We start from the raw sequence: 19720 nt of genomic DNA, 5'->3' as shown, positions 1-19720 counted from the left end.
ACATTATTTAAACTTTGAAAAAATTATTTTTAGTAATGGTGACTTAATTCGATAATGGATAAGCTTCAGTTTTAAAAAGATTTAAAGTCTTCCATGCCAAAACGCTTTGTCAAATTTGGCAAAGTTTTCTTTTCAAATCAGTGACATTTTCAAAAGTCTTTTAAAGATTTTTCAATTTTTATTAACAACAGTCACATTTTGTGAGGGATTGTATCAAATTTTCAGTCTCAAACAAAGCTCAAAATTATTTTTTAAAAATCTGAAATTCTTCTGTTCTAGCATTTTTGGTACTGTGGCTTAAGCTTGAATTTCTTGCACAAAAAGTTGAGATTACAAGGCCTAAAATCCTTGCATATCATGGCACCAACTTTAGATTTATGACAATATCCCAAAGTTTCAGTCGAATACAGCAATTTATATAGTTTTAAAGGACTTTAATATACCTGCCTTGTTGAGGACAACAACGGTGACATTGCTGCCAGAAATGCAATACCCAAGTGTCAACATTTAAAGAGACAAATATTTATAATTAATAATAAGTGACATCTATTTTCATACAAGGAATGCTGGTAAATAAAGCTAAATGATACACTATTATTCCACTATAAAGCCTATTGTTATAACAGTTTCAGTATGATCATGTATCCCATTTCATTAAGTGGTAGTAAAGCCATGTCCTTCATTATAAAGTGGTTTCAGCATAAGGCAGTATACTTCATGGCTCCCACTGACAGCATTATAATGAGAGGGTACTCCAATTACGTACATCATTGTAAGGTGGTCTCACCATAAGGCATAATACTATATGGTTTATGAACAGTGTTCTAATGAGTACTGTATCATGTACTTCATTATAAGGCAGGATACTTTATGGCTCTCAAGGACAGCATTATAATGAGGGAATACTTTCATAAAATAACAGTGTATCAAAATTTACTGCAGGCACCAGAAATCTGAAGAAAAAACCCAATTAGGAATTGTACATCAAGGTACAGCTTCAGAATCTCTGAAAGTTAAAGATAGTACCATAAGCCTATGTATAAGAGGCATTGTATATACTTACTTGTAAGTCCATGTTTTTAACTGAAAATTTGAATCATTTTGCACTAGAGACATACAAAAACTCTGATAAATCAAGGGGTAGGTGATGGTAGAAACACGATGTTTGCAATAAACAAAACTACTGTAAAATAAAATAATTTTATGTTTCCATAAAACTATTCCCATTTAGAAAATGGGTACATGGTATGTACTTTGTTTATTCATTTCAAGATGGTATTCATTGCACAATACTTGTATCTACAGTTACTTGGATTTTAATGATTTGAAAATATTACGGGTAAATTAACACTTACCCACTGTAAAATGAAGTGTCCACCAATCTTGTTTACTGTGGGTGTTTACTACAAGCATATTACTTCTACTTTGGTACAAGTCTGAACATCCTGTATTTGTATTAATATTTCTGTTTTGCTGCATAAACACTAAGTTTGATGCAATGAAAATTTTGATTTAATTAGTATTTTCCTTTCATAAAGCAGATTTAATTTCCAAGTGATATTTCCCAAGTTTTCTTCCAGTTTTCAGGTTGACAATCCTTTTGATTGAGCCACACATTTAATACATGTACTTGTTCAGTGCTATGTAGAGCTCTATATCTTCCAACTTGTAAAGACAGCACCCTCTGTTTTCCCATTTGACAACCCTTTGATCAAGTTGTGAGTCTGATACTTGGTCAGTGCCAAGTAATAGTGAGTGGTTATCTGAACCCCCTGTGGTTATGCTGCACAACTGACACATTTCATATGCTGCCTTTAATAGATTTTGCAGATTGTATGATCAAAGTGTCACTTACACAGTCTCTACTTAAGTATCCACATGTGACTAAGGTTTCAAACACAGAAAAACCAGAAATGAGCAAAAACCAACAAGTTAAAAAAAATCAACAAATAATTTATTTTCTAGAATATACAAAATGAAAATTTTAAAAGACATTACAATATTGTGAATTTAATCCCAAATAGTCCTAAAAGTTCTAACACAAGTCCAAATGAATCAAATTCCAATTAAATTCCAATGGCAATTTCTAATAAGCCTAAACACTGAATGTCTTGACATGTCATCTGGAATGTCTTAATCTGCCAGTGGAATGTGGAGATGTGTTAACATTCGTTATAGATATCACAATAATATTATCCAAGATGTCTTTGTCTGAATTCACAATGATTCCAAATTAATGTAAGAAATTACTTAACACTTTGTAATTTCAGTGAATAATAATTTGGAAAAAAATACATATATAAATCAAAATTAAAAAATTAACATAACAATAATTCTGCTTCAAATGTTAAGCCAAGAATGAGTCATTTTTCAAGTAAACCACATTGAATAACAAAGACAAAAAAAAATAAAACCAGAATGAGGGTCAAATGTTCATTTCTAGAAAACTTTAAGTTGTCAACAAGATAATGTTTATTACTAAAATTATAATATAAAAACATGTCAAACATCAGGTACCATGGAGGAATAATAATGTCCTAGATTCAAATTAATATAAACATGTTCATCTCCACTGATAATGATCCTAATATTGAATCCATACTCACAGAGAAATATTAGCTATATATTATGTTGTTTACAAAATCATTGTCCCTAGTCAGGTACATCATGAACTTGATTTTGGTCCAAGGTCAATTACAAATTACAATTATACAAAACATAGTCATAGAGAAAATTAATATATAACACAGTGAAGCCAAGGAAATGGAGGAGTTATTTTTTCCAATTTATCTACCTATCCAATTTGGCTTGTTTATTTTTCCAAAGGGCAACACTGACACACTCACTCCAATTCACCCACTGATAAGGATCTGACCTGCAAAATGGCCCTGACTTATAGTCAAAGAGAAATTAGCTTTTAGCAGCCCTAAAAAATGGGGGCTGTCAACTTACAGTATAAGTAAATCTATATGATAAATACAAAAATACATCCATTAGTGACAACAGTAACAAATAATGTTCGTTCTCTCCTACACTAGTCCATTGGAAGTTTTATTTTTAGCTTTTGGGGAATAAATGGTCTCCCACCTCCTAACGTTAAAAAAACACAAGAAATAGTACACATTTCTGATATATCCCTCATCAAAAGGATTGTAATCATCATCCAGGTATTTTAGGTAGGTGATTTTCTCCCTTGAAACACTCTCCCATGTTGTTAGTCCATTTAACATCAGGTATGAATGGAATCCACATAGCCCCAAAACAGAAAATCCACCAAAAATCAACACAAGAATATCCAAAAACAACAGTAAGTTAACTTTAAACCATTCATTCCACTGGACTTTGGATTCCAAAGCTTTCCTGAAATTAGATGGAAACAAATGTAAAATGAAAGCATCAATTAAAATATAATCATCCAGTTCCTCAAAATTGTCATCAAGATAATCATTTGTCCATTTCTGCTGACTCTTCTGCTTCAAATAATTTTTATAATGAATTATATTTCCAAAAAGAAAAACAACTGCAGATACAGACAATATAAATGGGTACAAGTCCAAGAATAGCAGAAAAACCTGTAAAGTTATTAATTGGCATAAAAATCTAACCATTCCTACCCTTGCATACATACATGCATACTAATTTTCTTTTGTCTACTTCAAGTACTATTTTGCTAAACTTTGTTTACATTGTTCTTGCAACAAGAAAAGTATTGAAAAAGTAAAACGAGACTTGGAATTAGAAGTAGCCTGCTATCCCAAGGCTATTTCCTGTGGCACAAAATCTATACTAAATACAAAAAGCATATACAACATGTGTACATAAAAAGATAGATGGACAGTAAAAAGACAATATGCCCCCTACCACCCCTGCTATTGCACTGACAAAAGAGAATCTTAATCCCCATTATAAACTGACATGTTATTATCTACTGAAAAGAAAATAATGTAGCAATGTTTGTAACTGCTTCATATGAGAAAAGAAAGCTAAGATCTATGTATATCTGTTACATCTGAAAACAATGTAGCCAACAAAAGGTCCTTATATCGTTTCTAGTCAAGCAGTTCAGTAAGAAAGTGGTCTTTGGTATTCAATTTACTGAGAAAGTATGATCTGAACTCATGCACAGATCCTCAGAATGAAAGAATAAATTATCACACTGTTCTTTGCCATGTTCAGACAAAGTGTATAAATTTTATGCCAATGTTTAAAGTTTTACAATCATATATGTTCTTGAAAGAAAAGTATGTGTTGATCTAATTCATTGTCCTAGTCATAAAAAAACATTGCACCAATATAATTTCTGACAAAGTTTTCAGAATTTTATAAATATTAATAATTATAATAATGAGGACTTTGTATAGCGCCTAATCTTTAGAAGCTCTAAGCACTTTACAACATCAGATAACACCCATAACATAAAAAACATAATGATATGATTAGAAAAAACAAACACCATGAAATTAGAAAACATAAAAAACATGCTGAAAATATTTAAGGCAGGAAATATTATTAGGTCTTTAAGTTTGTCCTTGCAGTTGAAATAAGTGAGTTTTAAGAGCACTCTTGAATGGGATCACTGTGAGCAGCAGGGAAGTTCTACAGACCAGACGGTTCCGCCAAAATAAAGCCTCCTACGAGAACTTTCTCCGTAGAAGCCTCAGAAAGCAGAAATAAAGCTTCCTACGAAAATTAATTTGCGTAAATTCAACCTCGAGTGCATTTTTTGTGTGCAAAATCAATGATTCTGGACAAGGAAAAAAGGAAGATTTTTAGGGGTGGGGGGTGGGAAATTTATTCTGGTGTCGGTGTGCGCGCAAAGATTTGGCTGCGGATCCTAATTTTACGTCGCATTAAAACAATATAGTTGAAAATAATATGAGTCCGAAAGCTAGTACAGTTGGAGAGCCTCATTCTGCCAGATTAGCGCGAGAGCAATTAGCGGCACTAAAGAAGCTTATTCCGACAAAACAATTATTCAAGAGAAATGTTCGTGGTTACGAAGATGTACAACATGGAATTGCCGAGGTATCATCGAAATGGTTGAAGCCAGTTACCGGAACAATCGAGCAAGTTGTATTTGGCGACGAAAAAGATCCGGATACCAAGAAAAAGGGAATTTTTCCCATGTTGAAAGGTATTGAGGAACAATCACGAACATTACCGGATCGATTAGCAATAGCAGCAGCACAACAACAACAAGGGAAACAACCTGCAATTGCTTATAAAATAGGTAGTAAGGGAAAACCCGGATTGGGAAAACCTGTATTGGGAAAACTCGGAGTAGGAAAGAGGAAGTTTAATATCGATAATTTAAGAGAAAATTTCACCGATGAGGGATGGGAAATAATATCACAACCGCTATCTACGCTGTATAGTATAGATCAATTTGGTCAATTTGCGGAAGATATGTTTAGTGTTCGAAATGAATATTTGACTGAAATAGGAAAAGGAAGATATCCAAGTCGTAATAATTGGTATGGTATGTTATATAAAGTTTACTCTGGAAAAACACAGGCGAGTGAAAGGGATCCATCTTTTAGAAGACTTTTAGAAGCAGCAGACGATAGATATAATTATAATAAGCAACTAGCGGAAGAAAGAAAACAGCAAGAGAAAGAAAGAAAACAGCAAGAGAAAGAAAGAAAACAACAGGAAAGGGAAGAAAAAGCTAAAACACGGAGAAGAAAAATAATACCACAGGAAGAAGATATTCAACCACAGGAAGAAGATATTCGACCACAGGAAGAAGATATTCAACCACAGGAATTAGGAGCTAGACCAAAAGAAAAAATTCCACCTCAGAAAAAGAAGAGAAAATCAATAAAGAAAAAAGATCAGAGTGACGAACCGATAGTTGTACCCGAATACAAACCATCTGCGGACAATGGTTCGTTTGTAATTGATACTAGAATACCCGCTGATAATTATTTGAACAAGAACATGTTGTATTTACTCAGTAACGATGATTCACGAATTATGATGGCTGCGGATAATTCTCTGGAAAATAAAAGATTTTTTTTGAAAAAAGATATTGCTGATAAAGTCGAAGAAGTTGATTGGCTGGCGATAATTTATTTTGGTAGTTTAGGAAAACCAATAAAATATTCTGATGAAAATTTTACGAAATTTTTATCGGATCTTGGTGAATACAAATTAATGAAGATAAAGACAAGTCCATCACCTACAAGGGAGAGTGCTATATTAATCCCCCAGTTTCCCCCCCCCCCTTCCTTCCACCTCCCTTCAGAACCATCACCTGAGGAGTATAGTCCTATATCTCGCCGCCCCCTTTCAGAACCATATACACCGACAAACTGGAAGGGTCCCGTACTTTCCCCCCCATTAAGATGGGGTATTCATCCAGAGGGTAAGGCACTCAGGATGACCCCTTCACCTCCACGAGAACCATATTCACCACTGTCGTCTGATTCGCCAGGTCCATCGTCAGATGAATCGAAACCAAAAACAGGTAGCGGATATACCATTTGCCCTGACAGTGTTGTCAACGACGTGTCTCGCCTCGAGGTATTAATCGGAGGAAAACGAGCAGGAAATAACTCCCGTGAAATAATCAACGAAGCCTCAGATATTTGTCAGCGATTATTCCGCGGTGGCATCATCAATTCTCACATTTACAAGGAGTTTGTTGATGAGCTCATCGATTAAAACAACATAATTTAAATAACATGATTGTTCACAAACATCAACGCAGACCAAGACAGGTCCGCATAGTAAACTCTCGATTGCCCGTATACAAATATATCCACGGCAATGGATTCGGTGATATCATTGGAAGCCTCGTCACGCGAGTAATACCTAAAATCGGACCCACGATCAAACAATTCGGGTTAAAAGCAATAGGAAAGATTGGCGAGACTGCCATTTCTGGTATCGGTAATTTGGCCAGTAAAGGCTTCAATGCTGTCAAAAATAAAATATTAAATTTAATGCGCAAAAAACAACCCGTCAAATTACCTAGCACCAGAGAAATGCCACCCGAAGTCAGCAAAGCCATAAACGACGCGGCAAATAAAAAAATAAACGACCTAGCGCAGGAAGTTGCTAAGACAAATCTAGCAAATGAAGTTGCTAAAACAAATCTTGTAAATACAAGTTTTATTTCAGGCAGCGGTCTTCGTTTTAGATGATATTCTTAATAATAAATGTTCGCACAAGTGTCAAACGAAGTGTTCGACATGGACGAGCCTGTAGGTAGAGACACATCCGTGCGGGATTTCCAGTATTTCTCATACGACGCAGTGACACCAGATGCACCTAATCGCATTGAAATTCAAGTTCACGACACAACGAGATATTTTCTTCCATCAGAGGCATATATTGAATTTGGTGGCGAATTAAGGAGAGCTAATGATACCAATTATCCAGCAGATTCCAAAGTTGATTTGTCAATAACGGAATTATGGCTTTATTCAAGAGCGTCACCTACACGATTGATGGAAGAGAAATTGAATCAATTACAGATAACGCTGATGTTGCAACGACGGTGATAGGTATGGCCAGATACTCGGATGATTTTACCAGGTCAGCTGGTCCTAGTATGATGCTCGCCAAGGATACTAACGACAGTGCCGATCATATCCAGTATAACATCGCTATACCAAATGATGCAGCTGGTGCCGGTCCCGCCACCCAGATGGCGGTAATGATCGACACCAATCCCAATTACAATCTCGGATTTGCCACGCGGAAAACTATGCTGGTTGGTCCTAGTTTAAGATTCTCCTGTGCAATTCCACTATCCCACATTTTTGGATTTTGTAGACACTTCAGAAAAGTTATCTACGGAGCGAAACATACTATTTCGTTTATTCGAGACCCCGCGAGTAATGACAGAGCTATCTGGAGAGACAATGCTACTGTTCCTGATGCAGGCAAGGTAATCCTAAACAAATTTACCTTGTGGATGCCAGCAATAACTCCATCGATACTTGTGGAAGAAAAATTATTGTCATTTATGAATCAAGGTGGTAAATCCGTTATGTCCTGGTTAACAACAACAACCGACTTTACCGACATTAATATTAACGGAATATTTACCTGGCGAATTGCATCACAGCAGGGCTTTTCGGCACCTAGACATATCTTTATAGTTCTCCAAAACACAAATAGATACGATCAAACTCACAGTCATGACAATTTCGCAGCAACAAACGTATCACTGAGAATAAACGGCCAACAAGAACCATCCGAGGAAATATCAATTAATTTTCCCACCTTTTCGACAGCCCGCGCGTATCATCGCTTGCTAAGTTTCATGGGACGCGATCAAAATATCGATACAGGATTACAAATATCACAGATGGATTTTAATACTCGCTACCCCATCTATTACTTTTCCTTGGAACATCTCGACCTGGTAAAACAATCTGTTGTTGATATCCATTTCAAAGCCAGAATTGACACAGGTGGACAAGTAGCAAGAGCCATCGCGGTGATTCTCGGTGATAGAACAATGATCCTGGAAGGCATCAGTGGTAGAATGAGAATCATCGACGCACCCGTAGAGAATATGTGACAAATTCCAAATTTAGATTAAGCGGTTATTAATATGCCATACGAACACGTCAGTGTAACTCTGACCCCGGGTCAGATGAAAAAACTCCAATCAGCGATATCAAAGCGATGCGGTATGAAATTAACCCTGAAAAACGATCAAATTCAAGGCGGGCCTAACAAACTATCGCTGAGCAAAAGTCAACGTGAACGTTTCTCCAAGGCCAAATCAGCAAATTCCGGCGTTCATGTGAGCCTTTCCATAGGCGCCATCAGAGACATGGTCAAAACTGGCGGATTTCTTCCTTTCCTATTACCTCTGGCGAAACTAGCTCTTCCGGCGATTGGAAAGGCACTAGGATTGGGCGCGCTCGGAGGTGTAGGTTCTGAATTAGGCTCCACAATAATGCGAAAAATTACCGGAGGAAGATATCGTAAAAAAAAGGGATCCGGCCTTTATCTAAGACGACCCCCGTACGGATCCGGCTTAAGTCGAGCCTACCAGCCTCAAATTTAGATCTAATCAGCGAAGTAAAGAAAAAGAAAATAAAAATTTTCAGAGGCGTATTTATGCGAGATCAACTACCAGACAAACCAAACCCTACCGAGACAGGAATAATAAATCTTGATGAAAATACCGGCCCTGGAACACACTGGGTCGCCTACGCGATTAATCCTCGCGAGGTTGTTTATTTTGATTCGTACGGATTAGCACCACCAAACGAATTTATCAACTATGTGTCTTCGCTGAGACTTCCGGTTTGGTATTCGACTCTTCCAACACAAACATTAGCAGATCCACCAATATGCGGCCCAGAGTCAATTAATGTTCTTGATGAAATTTCAAAATCATCCGGTCCTTATCACAAAATTGTATTTGAATACGCCGTAGATAAATATCATGGTTGACATTTATGGTAGATCCCTCTTCAGGAAGGAAAAAAAAGAAATAAGCGACATCGATACATCAAATTTCGCAACCAAGAGCGATATTAACAATCTTCTATCGCTGTCAGAGGTAGATCCTGGCGAGGTTGCTGTTTTTCAAAATACCGAGGGAAGATTACACACCAGCAACGTGAAAATAGCTGATATAATCAAGCGAGACGAATATAATGATCACATCAGTCAATTTACTCGCCAATCGGAGATGGTATTAAAATCTATCGCTGATATTAACGATATTATCGCGGAGTTTCCACCAAAGGCCGATCTCGTGGATATAAAACAAAAAAATAGCGAGTTATCAGCGGCGATGCTTCTAAAGTCCGATAAGGCATCACAGGATGATTTCCAGGAAAAAATAACAAAAAGATTTAACAAGCTAAATAATGATCTTAAAAAACTCGACGAGGTATCAAGTAAACTCAACAAAAAACTCGACGAGGATATAAAAAAATTCATCGATACCTCCTCAACTACACACAGCGATCTCATCGAGAGAGTAAAATCCATCAACGAGGAAATTACCAAAATAAATATCTCGTTGGGTCAGAGAACAACAATCGACGATCTCAACAAAAAAAATCAGCGAGGAAATTAATAAACTCAGCGATGTTGTTGCTCCCGAATTTGCCAAGGGGGTTAACGCGATACGTGAATCGATAGATGAGAAAATAAAAAAAATCAACGATGAAATTAACGTGGTACGTGAATTAGCGCGTCAAAAGGTCGATACATCAGTGTACGACAGAGCTATTAACCAAAAGATCGATAGATTCGTTTACGCCACTGATATACCAAAATTGAGCTCGGATCTTCTCGACGCAACTACAAAAATTAACGATATCAACACAAAAATATCGTCAATGAATATCCCAAGATTGGCGAAACTTTATGTGCCAGATCATTTGATAGACAGAATTATGCGATGCAATCTAACATTTGTGTTAACCATAAATAATCTTACCTGGATACCCCAGAATAACACATTTAGCTTTATCGCGCCAACTGCTGGCGTATATCGAGCACATATTATCTCCGATATAAAATTTAAGGTACAACCGGAACAGAATCGTAAAATTCATGAATTCTACCCTGGATTTTTTATTATTTCGTTAAGTGAATATAGCAATACAACATTCACGCTAGAACCGCCAGACAGAACCACCATGGGACCGGTGAATTATTTTGTAATTTTCGAATATTTATCCGAATACACGCAATAATCCGTAATTGTTATCGTAGATTAATAAATGACCGCATCTGACTACCGTTACAATCAGGCGAGGTCATGGCAGGATTCGCTAAAAAAACTCCTAGACGAATATCAAACAAAAATAAAAAAATACCAGCGTAGATTAGTTACCATTGATATTGCCGTGTACGCGGTATCCGCGGTAGTCGCTGGTGCTGAAATAATTTTATCCGCGGTAACAACGATAGCGCCAATCGTTGCAACGATAATAATCTCGTCAACAACGACAATCGCTGGCGTTCTCAATATCGTAGCGAAAAAAATCTCCTCGTGCACAAGTGAGAAGTTATCATTGTACAAGAATAAACTAACCAAGGTCAATGACGCGTATTCGAAATTATCATCGCTGCTTTCTGAAAGTCTCAACGATGGCGTTATCTCCGATCCAGAATTTTCCTCGATGATCAGCATTTACTCGGAGATTGAACAAATGAATATTAATAATGTCCGAACTAGCCCAGATCGTGACAAACACGACACCGCCGACAACAACACTAATATCGTTAAGCTCAACCAAGCCTGAATTTAGCATTAATTTTTCAACACCAATCAGCGTCAAAGAAATTGCACTAACACAACTGCGTGTCTACAACAGCTGGCCCAATGTTAGATCGAAATCATTCGGTAAAATGATGTCAAATAATTCACTTGTTTTTGCCAACAAAAATAAACCCGATGAACGCCCGATTGGATCGTCGTTGGTATACCAACAGGCAGTTATGAAATTGATCAGCTAGATAAGGAGTTTACCACCAGAATATCAAATATAACCGGTGATGCTACTCCGGGAATAAAGATATCCTCGCACGATCCAACTCTATCGTCGATGATAGAAGTGAAATCGCCGTACATGGTAGATATTTACCAATCATCGATTAGGACCGTGCTAGGTTGGCCTGAAATTGCACCTCTGGCAAAACCAGAAAAACCAGATTTTATTATTCCAGGTTGGTACGAGGAAGCTCCTCCAGAACTACCGGAGCCAAAAAAATCAGATTTTACCACCGACGAAGGATGGTACGGAGATATCAAACACAAGCCTCTGATCGGTAGCGCCATCAACCTCATAAATAACCACAAATTTAACCTGGTAATGTTCGCTTTTACTTTTATTAACGAAAGAATTCTCTCGTGGTTGCCTCTTCCTAAAATTCCCCCCGGTGTGAAAATCTTCGACGCTACCAACATTAACAGGATAATAGCCCCCATAGACGGTATCTTGGTAAGAAGAACCCTCGACGAATTTATTCAAGAACATGAATTACAATTAAATTTATTGCGGGGATCATTTCATGAATGCATCCTAAATAAATCAGGTTCATGTAGCGAAATTATCGGACGAGTGAAGATTTTAAATCAACTCGCGAATGATATTGAATATTATCATGGTATGTTCATTCGGGCGATAGTCGACGATATATCAATTGCCGATTATGTTCTTCCTATTAGCAAATTCGAGTTGATCAGAAATTCAGGAGAAAAACAAAAATTCATGAGAGTATTTGAATTAACCAAGGAAACGCTGCCAAATTTCAAATTCCCCAATTATGATGTTGATGAAATGAGAAAATCCGTCACTGATACCATCGATGATTTATTTCCGAAATTACATGCCGCGTGGACTAAAAAAGTACAATCAGAATTGATTCTCAAACACAATAACGATCCGACCAAAGGTGGACGGCATATATCTCCTGGCATCGTTAATATAACGGAAGTTATCGCGATTTATCTTCACGCGGATGTTGTCGAGGGCAGCTACAATGTTGATTCGTCAATGTCAAATCAAGCGCAGCAGGGATTCATCTTGTATTCGTTTTCACCTAGCGCTTCTCCTGGTTATTTGATAATAAAAGAACCAATGAATCCGTTTTACCTGCGATGTCATAATCGGTTATTATCGAGGATAAATTTCAAACTAACGGATCAGAATGGAAATTTGCTTGATATACGCGGGGAAACGATAAGTATCAATCTGCTGGTAAAATCATAGATTTTCAAATCCGTACACCAGGGAAAAATGGGCCAAAAAAATAAATAAAAACCGGGGAAATTTTCAAAATTGGAAGATTTTTTTAATTTTTGTTTTTTCGTGGAGATCTTCAGGAAGATTCAAGATCTTTGATTCTACTTTCATCGACAAGTTTTTTCAGTTGTCTGACACGCGAGCTTGTAATTTTTTTTGATTCATATGCATCCGATAAAATCAACCTAGCTTTCTCAACCAACGTCGATAATTTAACAAAATCCTCGATTTGATCATCGCTGACGGTCGCAAGTGATTGGTACATCGCAATTTGGATTTTCTTTATTAATTTGTACTCGGACGGCAGTGTGTATTTATATTCGAGTTTCCCCTGAACAATCGTCTCGAATTCGGATCGGATTTTATTCGCGTCCAACTCCGATGGAAGATTTATTTTTTTTCTCAGTTCATCGATGGCTTCGATGATGTCGTTTATATTTTCTTCGTCCATATATAACAATCCTGTAATATTCAATTAATCTTCGATCTCACTTTCTGAGTCTGATATTATCGAAATATAATAAAACTCGATCCAAGCGTCAGAATTATATGAAAATGTCGCGTTGATTATTCTTTCTGCCGCACGATGCACCGATGCTAGACTAATATTATAATATTTTGGAGCGGCTCTCATTGACTCAAATACAAGCTCCTTTCCTGTTTCTTGATTTACCGATTTAACCGCTTTAGCTGGTCGCCGTACGCCACCGGTATTACCAAATCTTGAATTTTCACTCGGAGTCACCGCTCGGAGATTTGACAGTTTGTTGTTAAGCTTATCACCGTCGATATGATCGATGACAAGATCACCTTTGATAGGTCCGTGAAAACACTCGAACACAAATCTGTGGCATAAATAACTTACTCCACTAAAGTTATGCAATAGATAACCCGAATTGCTAACCCTACCGACATTTTTCTTTATTCTCGCATTTCTGACGGTACCATCCGATGATGCTTCGTAACCCTCGATGGTTGGGTGTGATCTAAACTCGTATGTGATTGTCATTGCAGGAATCGTCGATTCTGGATCTATATACAATATTCCATTTGTCTAAATCGTAATTTGCCTTGAATCGATTAATATAATCTTCTTCGCAGGTTATCACCGAGGAAGATTTCTTTTCGTAATATCGACGCAATTCCCGATAATTTTTCCCTCCACAGGACAAACACAACCGTGTCTTTCCTCGCGTGCCAACTTGACAAACTAAACATCGCTGTGGTCCTTTGCTGCCGTGTCGAATCGCATATATGTGAGCGCCGCAATAATCTCCTCTGCAGGATTTGTCGCATGATTTTGTTGATCCGATTGGTATCCATTTGCATTGCATATTATAATTTAAATATTTGTCTAAAATATAATAATGGATACATTTGATCTTGATGAGGCAGAATATATCATTCCTGAGGTTGATCGTGCCAAGAAGGAATTCTTCGATGATGGAGCGGTTCATGTTTGGTCGACATGGAAAACTAACTCTGTTGATGCTACGATGAATCTGGAACGGGCCAAGAAAATAAGGAAGAGCGATTTATCTTTGGAATAAAATTTATCGCACAAATGCCCGACGACACTTGGATTATTCGCGATAAACGAGATCCCGTGCGTGGCGGTAAGAAAAATGTTGTTCTTGATAAAAATTCGAAGCCAGGATTGTTATTGGGAATTGACGGTCCTTATTATGCTAGGGCGTATCCATCTAGCGCTGTTGTTTATGGAATTTATCGGCTGAATAATAATCCTGACATGAAAAATCTACCTGCGATGAAAAAATCAGAAGTCGGTGACTCTACGATGATAAATTGCGTTGCCGAGCGTGTCATCGAGCATATGAAAAACGCTCGACGTGGTTCTGGTCTGACCCAGTTGAGGTTGAGTAAAATTAACACGTGGGCGAAGACAGTTGCTGATGGTGCATCGATTGACGATGTAGCTGTGTTGAGTAAGAAACTTAAATTTCCAATCACAGTGAAAACGCTATCGGGAGAAATATTATACTCGTCGCCGTATAGATCTCGAGGAGCACCAATCGAGATTGTCGATCATAATTCACATGCGTGGTCGCAGTCGGTGATGATATTTCCGCGAGATCGTACTGTTAAATTTTATCCCGTGGAATCTTCCGCAAAAGACAATTCCGATGCCATGTTCAGATATATCAAAATATTAGCCGCGTCTGATCCAATATCGGTTTGGTTATTTTCGAGCGAAGAAAAATATGATCAGTTTATCTTGCCGCGCGGAGATATTTACCGTGATGAAAAATTACATGAATCGATGAGAAATATCGCGGTGAAATATTCGACAAATCCTGATCAGTTATTAACGAATTGCTTTACGGTTCCGTCTGTTGCTGCTCACGCTGCCAGAGAGAGAAATTCGTGGAAACCTACGAGAAACGAATATCTCGCTGATATTCAACTCAGCTGTATCGAATACGGCCATGGCGGATTGTGGAATACCAAGTATTATTTCGAAGATATGATCTCCGTTGACATGAGCGCGTGTTATCCTGGAAGTTTCCTCGGATATGGCGATTGTGCGGATTATTTTGCTAAATTCGGTCATCCCACCAACGAGATGACAAGGGTAGCGATTAACGGGCCGTTGCCTGATTTTGTTATGACCGGATTCGCTTGCGTTACTTCATTCGAGTTTGCTGAAAATTTACATAAAATCTGTTATATTTGGTTTGGTCGGCATTTATCGCAGCGTCGTTGGGTCCCTACGGTGTTGTTGAGATATATGCTGGATTCGTCGATGTTAGTGTCGTTGACAGTGAGCGAGGCGATTATATCGTATAGGAAACAAACTGAAGTGTGGTTGCCGACGGATTGTGAAAACGCGAAAGATATCGGAAGAAAAATAATTGGTAAATTTACTCAAGGAGGATCCGTTGATCATAAACACCGACACGCTAGGTTGTTTATCAATGATGCCGAGATGGATTTTATTATCGCCGATACGGTATCGCGAGGAATATTCTGTAACAGAGAGAATATTATCATTGACGGAGCAAAGTTAGGTACCGTGATTAGTTACCTTGATGGAGAATCAGCGCAATATACACACTTACGATCGTCGATGCTCGCTTATGTGAGTATAAATTTACTGTCGATGATAAACAAATTTTCTGATATCGCGGTAAGGGTCGCGACGGACTCGTTTTATATCGATAAAAAATACCAATACAGGCTATAAAAATTAATTGATGGTAGCTCTTGGGGAACTTGGAGGATAAAAAACGAGGATATCCTAGATTATTGTGAGGACGCTGATGTCGAAGATTGCGATAAATTTCATCGAGATAAATGTGAGAAAATATCGACGGCTGCATCCGCATTCGACCCAATTTCGCGTAGTAAATTCGTCTACATGAATGGTCCTGGTGGTAGCGGTAAAACAACGCGAGCGATAAATTTATTTTCAAACTCTGATATGATCGTGTTGACTCCAACTCACAGATTAGCGCGAGAAATAAAACAACGCGGCGTTGGTTCTTGCACGTATCACAGTTATTTCAAATACAGCGGTGGATTGTGGGATTCGGCTCGCATGGGAAATAAATATATCAACAAGATCATAATATTTGATGAAATTTGTACAGTAAGTCTTGTCACGTTAAAATCTATCTTGGTCTGGCTGGAGGGGAAAAATACCGCCGTGATAATGTGCGGCGATCATGGTCAGCCTGATCCTATTGATGGTGAATCTCCTCATGAGTGGCTCAGGAACTTCGTTGATTATTACGAGGAAATCGACGCCGATTATAGATCTGATGATATTTTACTGACCGAATTCAAAAAAATAATTCGATTACAACCGAATAAGTTTCAATGTGATGTAATGAGAAGAATAATCGACGAGACTCCGATGGATATTTTTCTAAATTTGTGGCGTCCCGATCATCTGATTGTTGCTAGTAGGAAAATTGTTCGTGATGTTATCCAGGAAATGTTATTCAAGTTGCATTGCGAGAAATTTCCAACGTTGCAGGTACCGTTATGTTACAGACCCGCTGATACCAGGAAACAAAATATCAGTGTTACTTTACCCTGCGGAGAGGAAAAGATCTTGGTCTTGAATGATGTCATCGGGGTTGATATTAATCTTGTCAATGACGCGATAAACGCAGAAAGATCGCCATGGAAACTAGGATATGCAACAACGATACATTCGTCGCAGGGATTGACCGTGCACGGCCAGGTTTGGATCGTCGATGATAGAATTTCCTGGTCAAATTTAGTGTATTTGGCCGTGTCAAGAGTAAGAAAATTATCTCAGCTAGGTAGAATTCGAGTAAATCACATTAGTGATGCTGGCGGTAGTTGAGTATCTTCGGGGATTATCTGTAATTCCTCCTTGGTAAATCCTCGTTGTGGCGCTAGCGAATCTAGAATATAAATTGCTGGTCTTCCTGACGATCTTGTTACGGCGGATATTTTATGTGTTGTAACGCTCCAGTTTGGATCGGTTGCTCTTTTTCTTCCTCCTTCGGCCTCACCTTCTTTATATAAATACCTGACAGTGACGCTACCTAGTACAGGCTGAATCGTGGAATCTCGCTTTAGGGGCATATTCGATTTTGTAATTGCAATTGCGGGTTTCATTGCTATTGTTCGAGTTACTTCGTTATTTAGCGCGTTAATCACATGAGGCAATCTTGATACCCAATCGTGAGATCGATTATCTTGAATAAATTCACGCGCGTATTGGTATCCGAATAATCGTTCTGCGAGCGTTTTGTTGAATCTTTCGACGATAGCTTGATTGTGATGAACACCTACGATACCGCGACGGATTTTCACATTATTTTTTTTCATCAGTGAAGTAACCGCGCCAAGAAATTCTCGACCTGGATCAACCTGAAGAAGATTTGGCCATGTCAACGGGGATCGTGAATAAATTTCGCTAAACGCCTTAGCGATCTCCGTTGCTGTTTTATTCGATAACGGCTCGGCTTCTTTATACCTGCTGGCGATATCAACGACTGTCAAGACATATTTATATGTGACTCCGTCGACGGTATCGTAAGGAAGAAACATAAGATCAGCCTGATGGACCTCATTAGGGACACTGACGGTGAAACTTGCATATGGTATTTTCTTAGGCGGAGGAAGATATATTTGCCAAATTGCCTGTTTCGATAACCACGATTCAGCGGTGGATTGTTTTACTTTAGCGGCTTTAGCGAGTTTGGCAATTGCTGATTTTCCTCGCCAGAATCCTCGCGGAGAATAATATATCTGCTCCATTATTATTTACCAGCGCCGAATACTAATTTACCTTTCATTGCGCCTTTTACCAGCCAGGTTGCTAATTTTTCTTTGAAACTTTTGTCAGGAATCGCGTTTAGTGCGTGAATTAGCCTGATATCAGCGAGATGCCTTTGTTGTAAATCGCCGCTGCGATACGCGAGATCGTGGTAGTAACAAGCGTTATCGATGGCGTTTACCGGATCTTCACCTTGCTTTGGTTGGTTATTATCGTCGAGTCTTATATCGAGCCTCGTTCCGGGTCCACAGTAATTGTACCCTGGTAGATGCTTCTCTCCGGGATATTTCGCCCAGGGAGTTCCGGGTAGATTTGACAAGGAGGCGGCAATGTCTCCTCCGGTTCTACTTTTTTTTTTACAAATCTAAACTTGCGTGTCTTGCAAATTTCGCATTCTCCTGCAATTGCGTTTCTGTTATTGCGTGTGACGATTTCGGTTGGATATAACGTAGCTGTGTGAGTGCGACACTTAACACAATATAGATCCATGTATTTTAGTAACATGAATGTAATTGATTTTTCCGCCACGAAGCGACGCGAGCAAGTAAAACATAACGCGATATTACCAAATTCGATAAGGATGATAATCATCGGCCCGTCTGGTTCTGGAAAGACACAGTTGTTGCTAAATTTGATAATGCGATGGCTAAAATGGGATAAATTGTATTTGGTTGCGCCATCCGTTGATGATCAGCGATGTTATCAAGTGCTAAAGGAATTTAGCGACAATACCGACGAGGGCACAATCGAATTCATCACGGATATCAATGAAGCTCCATCAGTGGAAAATTTAGATGGTGATGTTAATAATCTTGTCGTATTCGATGATGTTATGCTGGATAAGCAGACCAATCCGGCTAGGATATTCTCGCGTGGCAGACACAAGAACACCGATGTGATTTACGTGACGCAGCGATACACGCAGATTCCTAAAGTTATTAGAGACAATTGCAATATCTTATCGGTTTTCAATGGCATCGATACTCACACGCTGAGAAATATTCACCAGACCTGGTGTAACGGCGACATGGACATAAACAAATTCAAAAATTTCTTCAGCCGCGCCCAGGCAACACCGCATGGTTTTATCACGATTAATCTTCATGATCCGCGTAGTAGATATCGAATCGGTCTTGATCAAATTTATTCATGAGACTTGCAGCCAAATCTTTGCGCGCACACCGACACCAGAATAAATTTCCCACCCCACCCCTAAAAATCTTCCTTTTTTCCTTGTCCAGAATCATTGATTTTGCACACAAAAAATGCACTCGAGGTTGAATTTACGCAAATTAATTTTCGTAGGAAGCTTTATTTCTGCTTTCTGAGGCTTCTACGGAGAAAGTTCTCGTAGGAGGCTTTATTTTGGCGGAACCGTCTGGTCTGTAGAACTTCCCTGCTGCTCACTGTGTCTTTGTGTCAGGACTGTATATTATATACTTACAATAATAATGTGACAGGACTGTACACTATGCCTACAATATTAATTTTGTTGTTGTTGTAGGGTTTAACGCCATTTTTCAGCACACGATAGGCTATACATGGTGACCAGTATTATTGGTGGAGGAAGAACCTGGGAAATCCCCGGAAAGAACCACTGACCCTCGAGACACTACTGACAAGCTTTCTCACATACCCACGTTGGCCGAATCTGAGACTTGAACCCATGCAGACAGAGGTGAGATGGCAATGATCCGTAAAGGTG

At 38.4% G+C, this 19720-nt stretch overlaps 1 protein-coding gene across 2 annotated transcripts in view; it reads right to left on the bottom strand.

Annotated features, from left to right (window-relative positions):
• Positions 1–1936: 1936 nt before the first annotated feature.
• The window catches only part of LOC149779095 (palmitoyltransferase ZDHHC12-B-like), a 36331-nt gene continuing 18547 nt past the window's right edge, over positions 1937–19720 (bottom strand). For both annotated transcript variants that reach the window (XM_089939652.1, XM_089939653.1), the window contains exon 5: positions 1937–3360. In XM_089939652.1, the coding sequence (XP_089795778.1) occupies positions 3030–3360 (331 nt within the window). In that variant the 3' untranslated portion in view covers positions 1937–3029. The remainder of the gene's footprint in view (positions 3361–19720) is intronic.

This window comes from Sinohyriopsis cumingii, chromosome 17, assembly GCF_028554795.1.
Source record: "Sinohyriopsis cumingii isolate HCF-2022 chromosome 17, ASM2855479v2, whole genome shotgun sequence".
Lineage (NCBI taxonomy): Eukaryota > Metazoa > Mollusca > Bivalvia > Unionida > Unionidae > Sinohyriopsis > Sinohyriopsis cumingii.
Note: the sequence above shows the minus strand (reverse complement) of the source record. Positions and strands in the feature narration are given on the sequence as shown.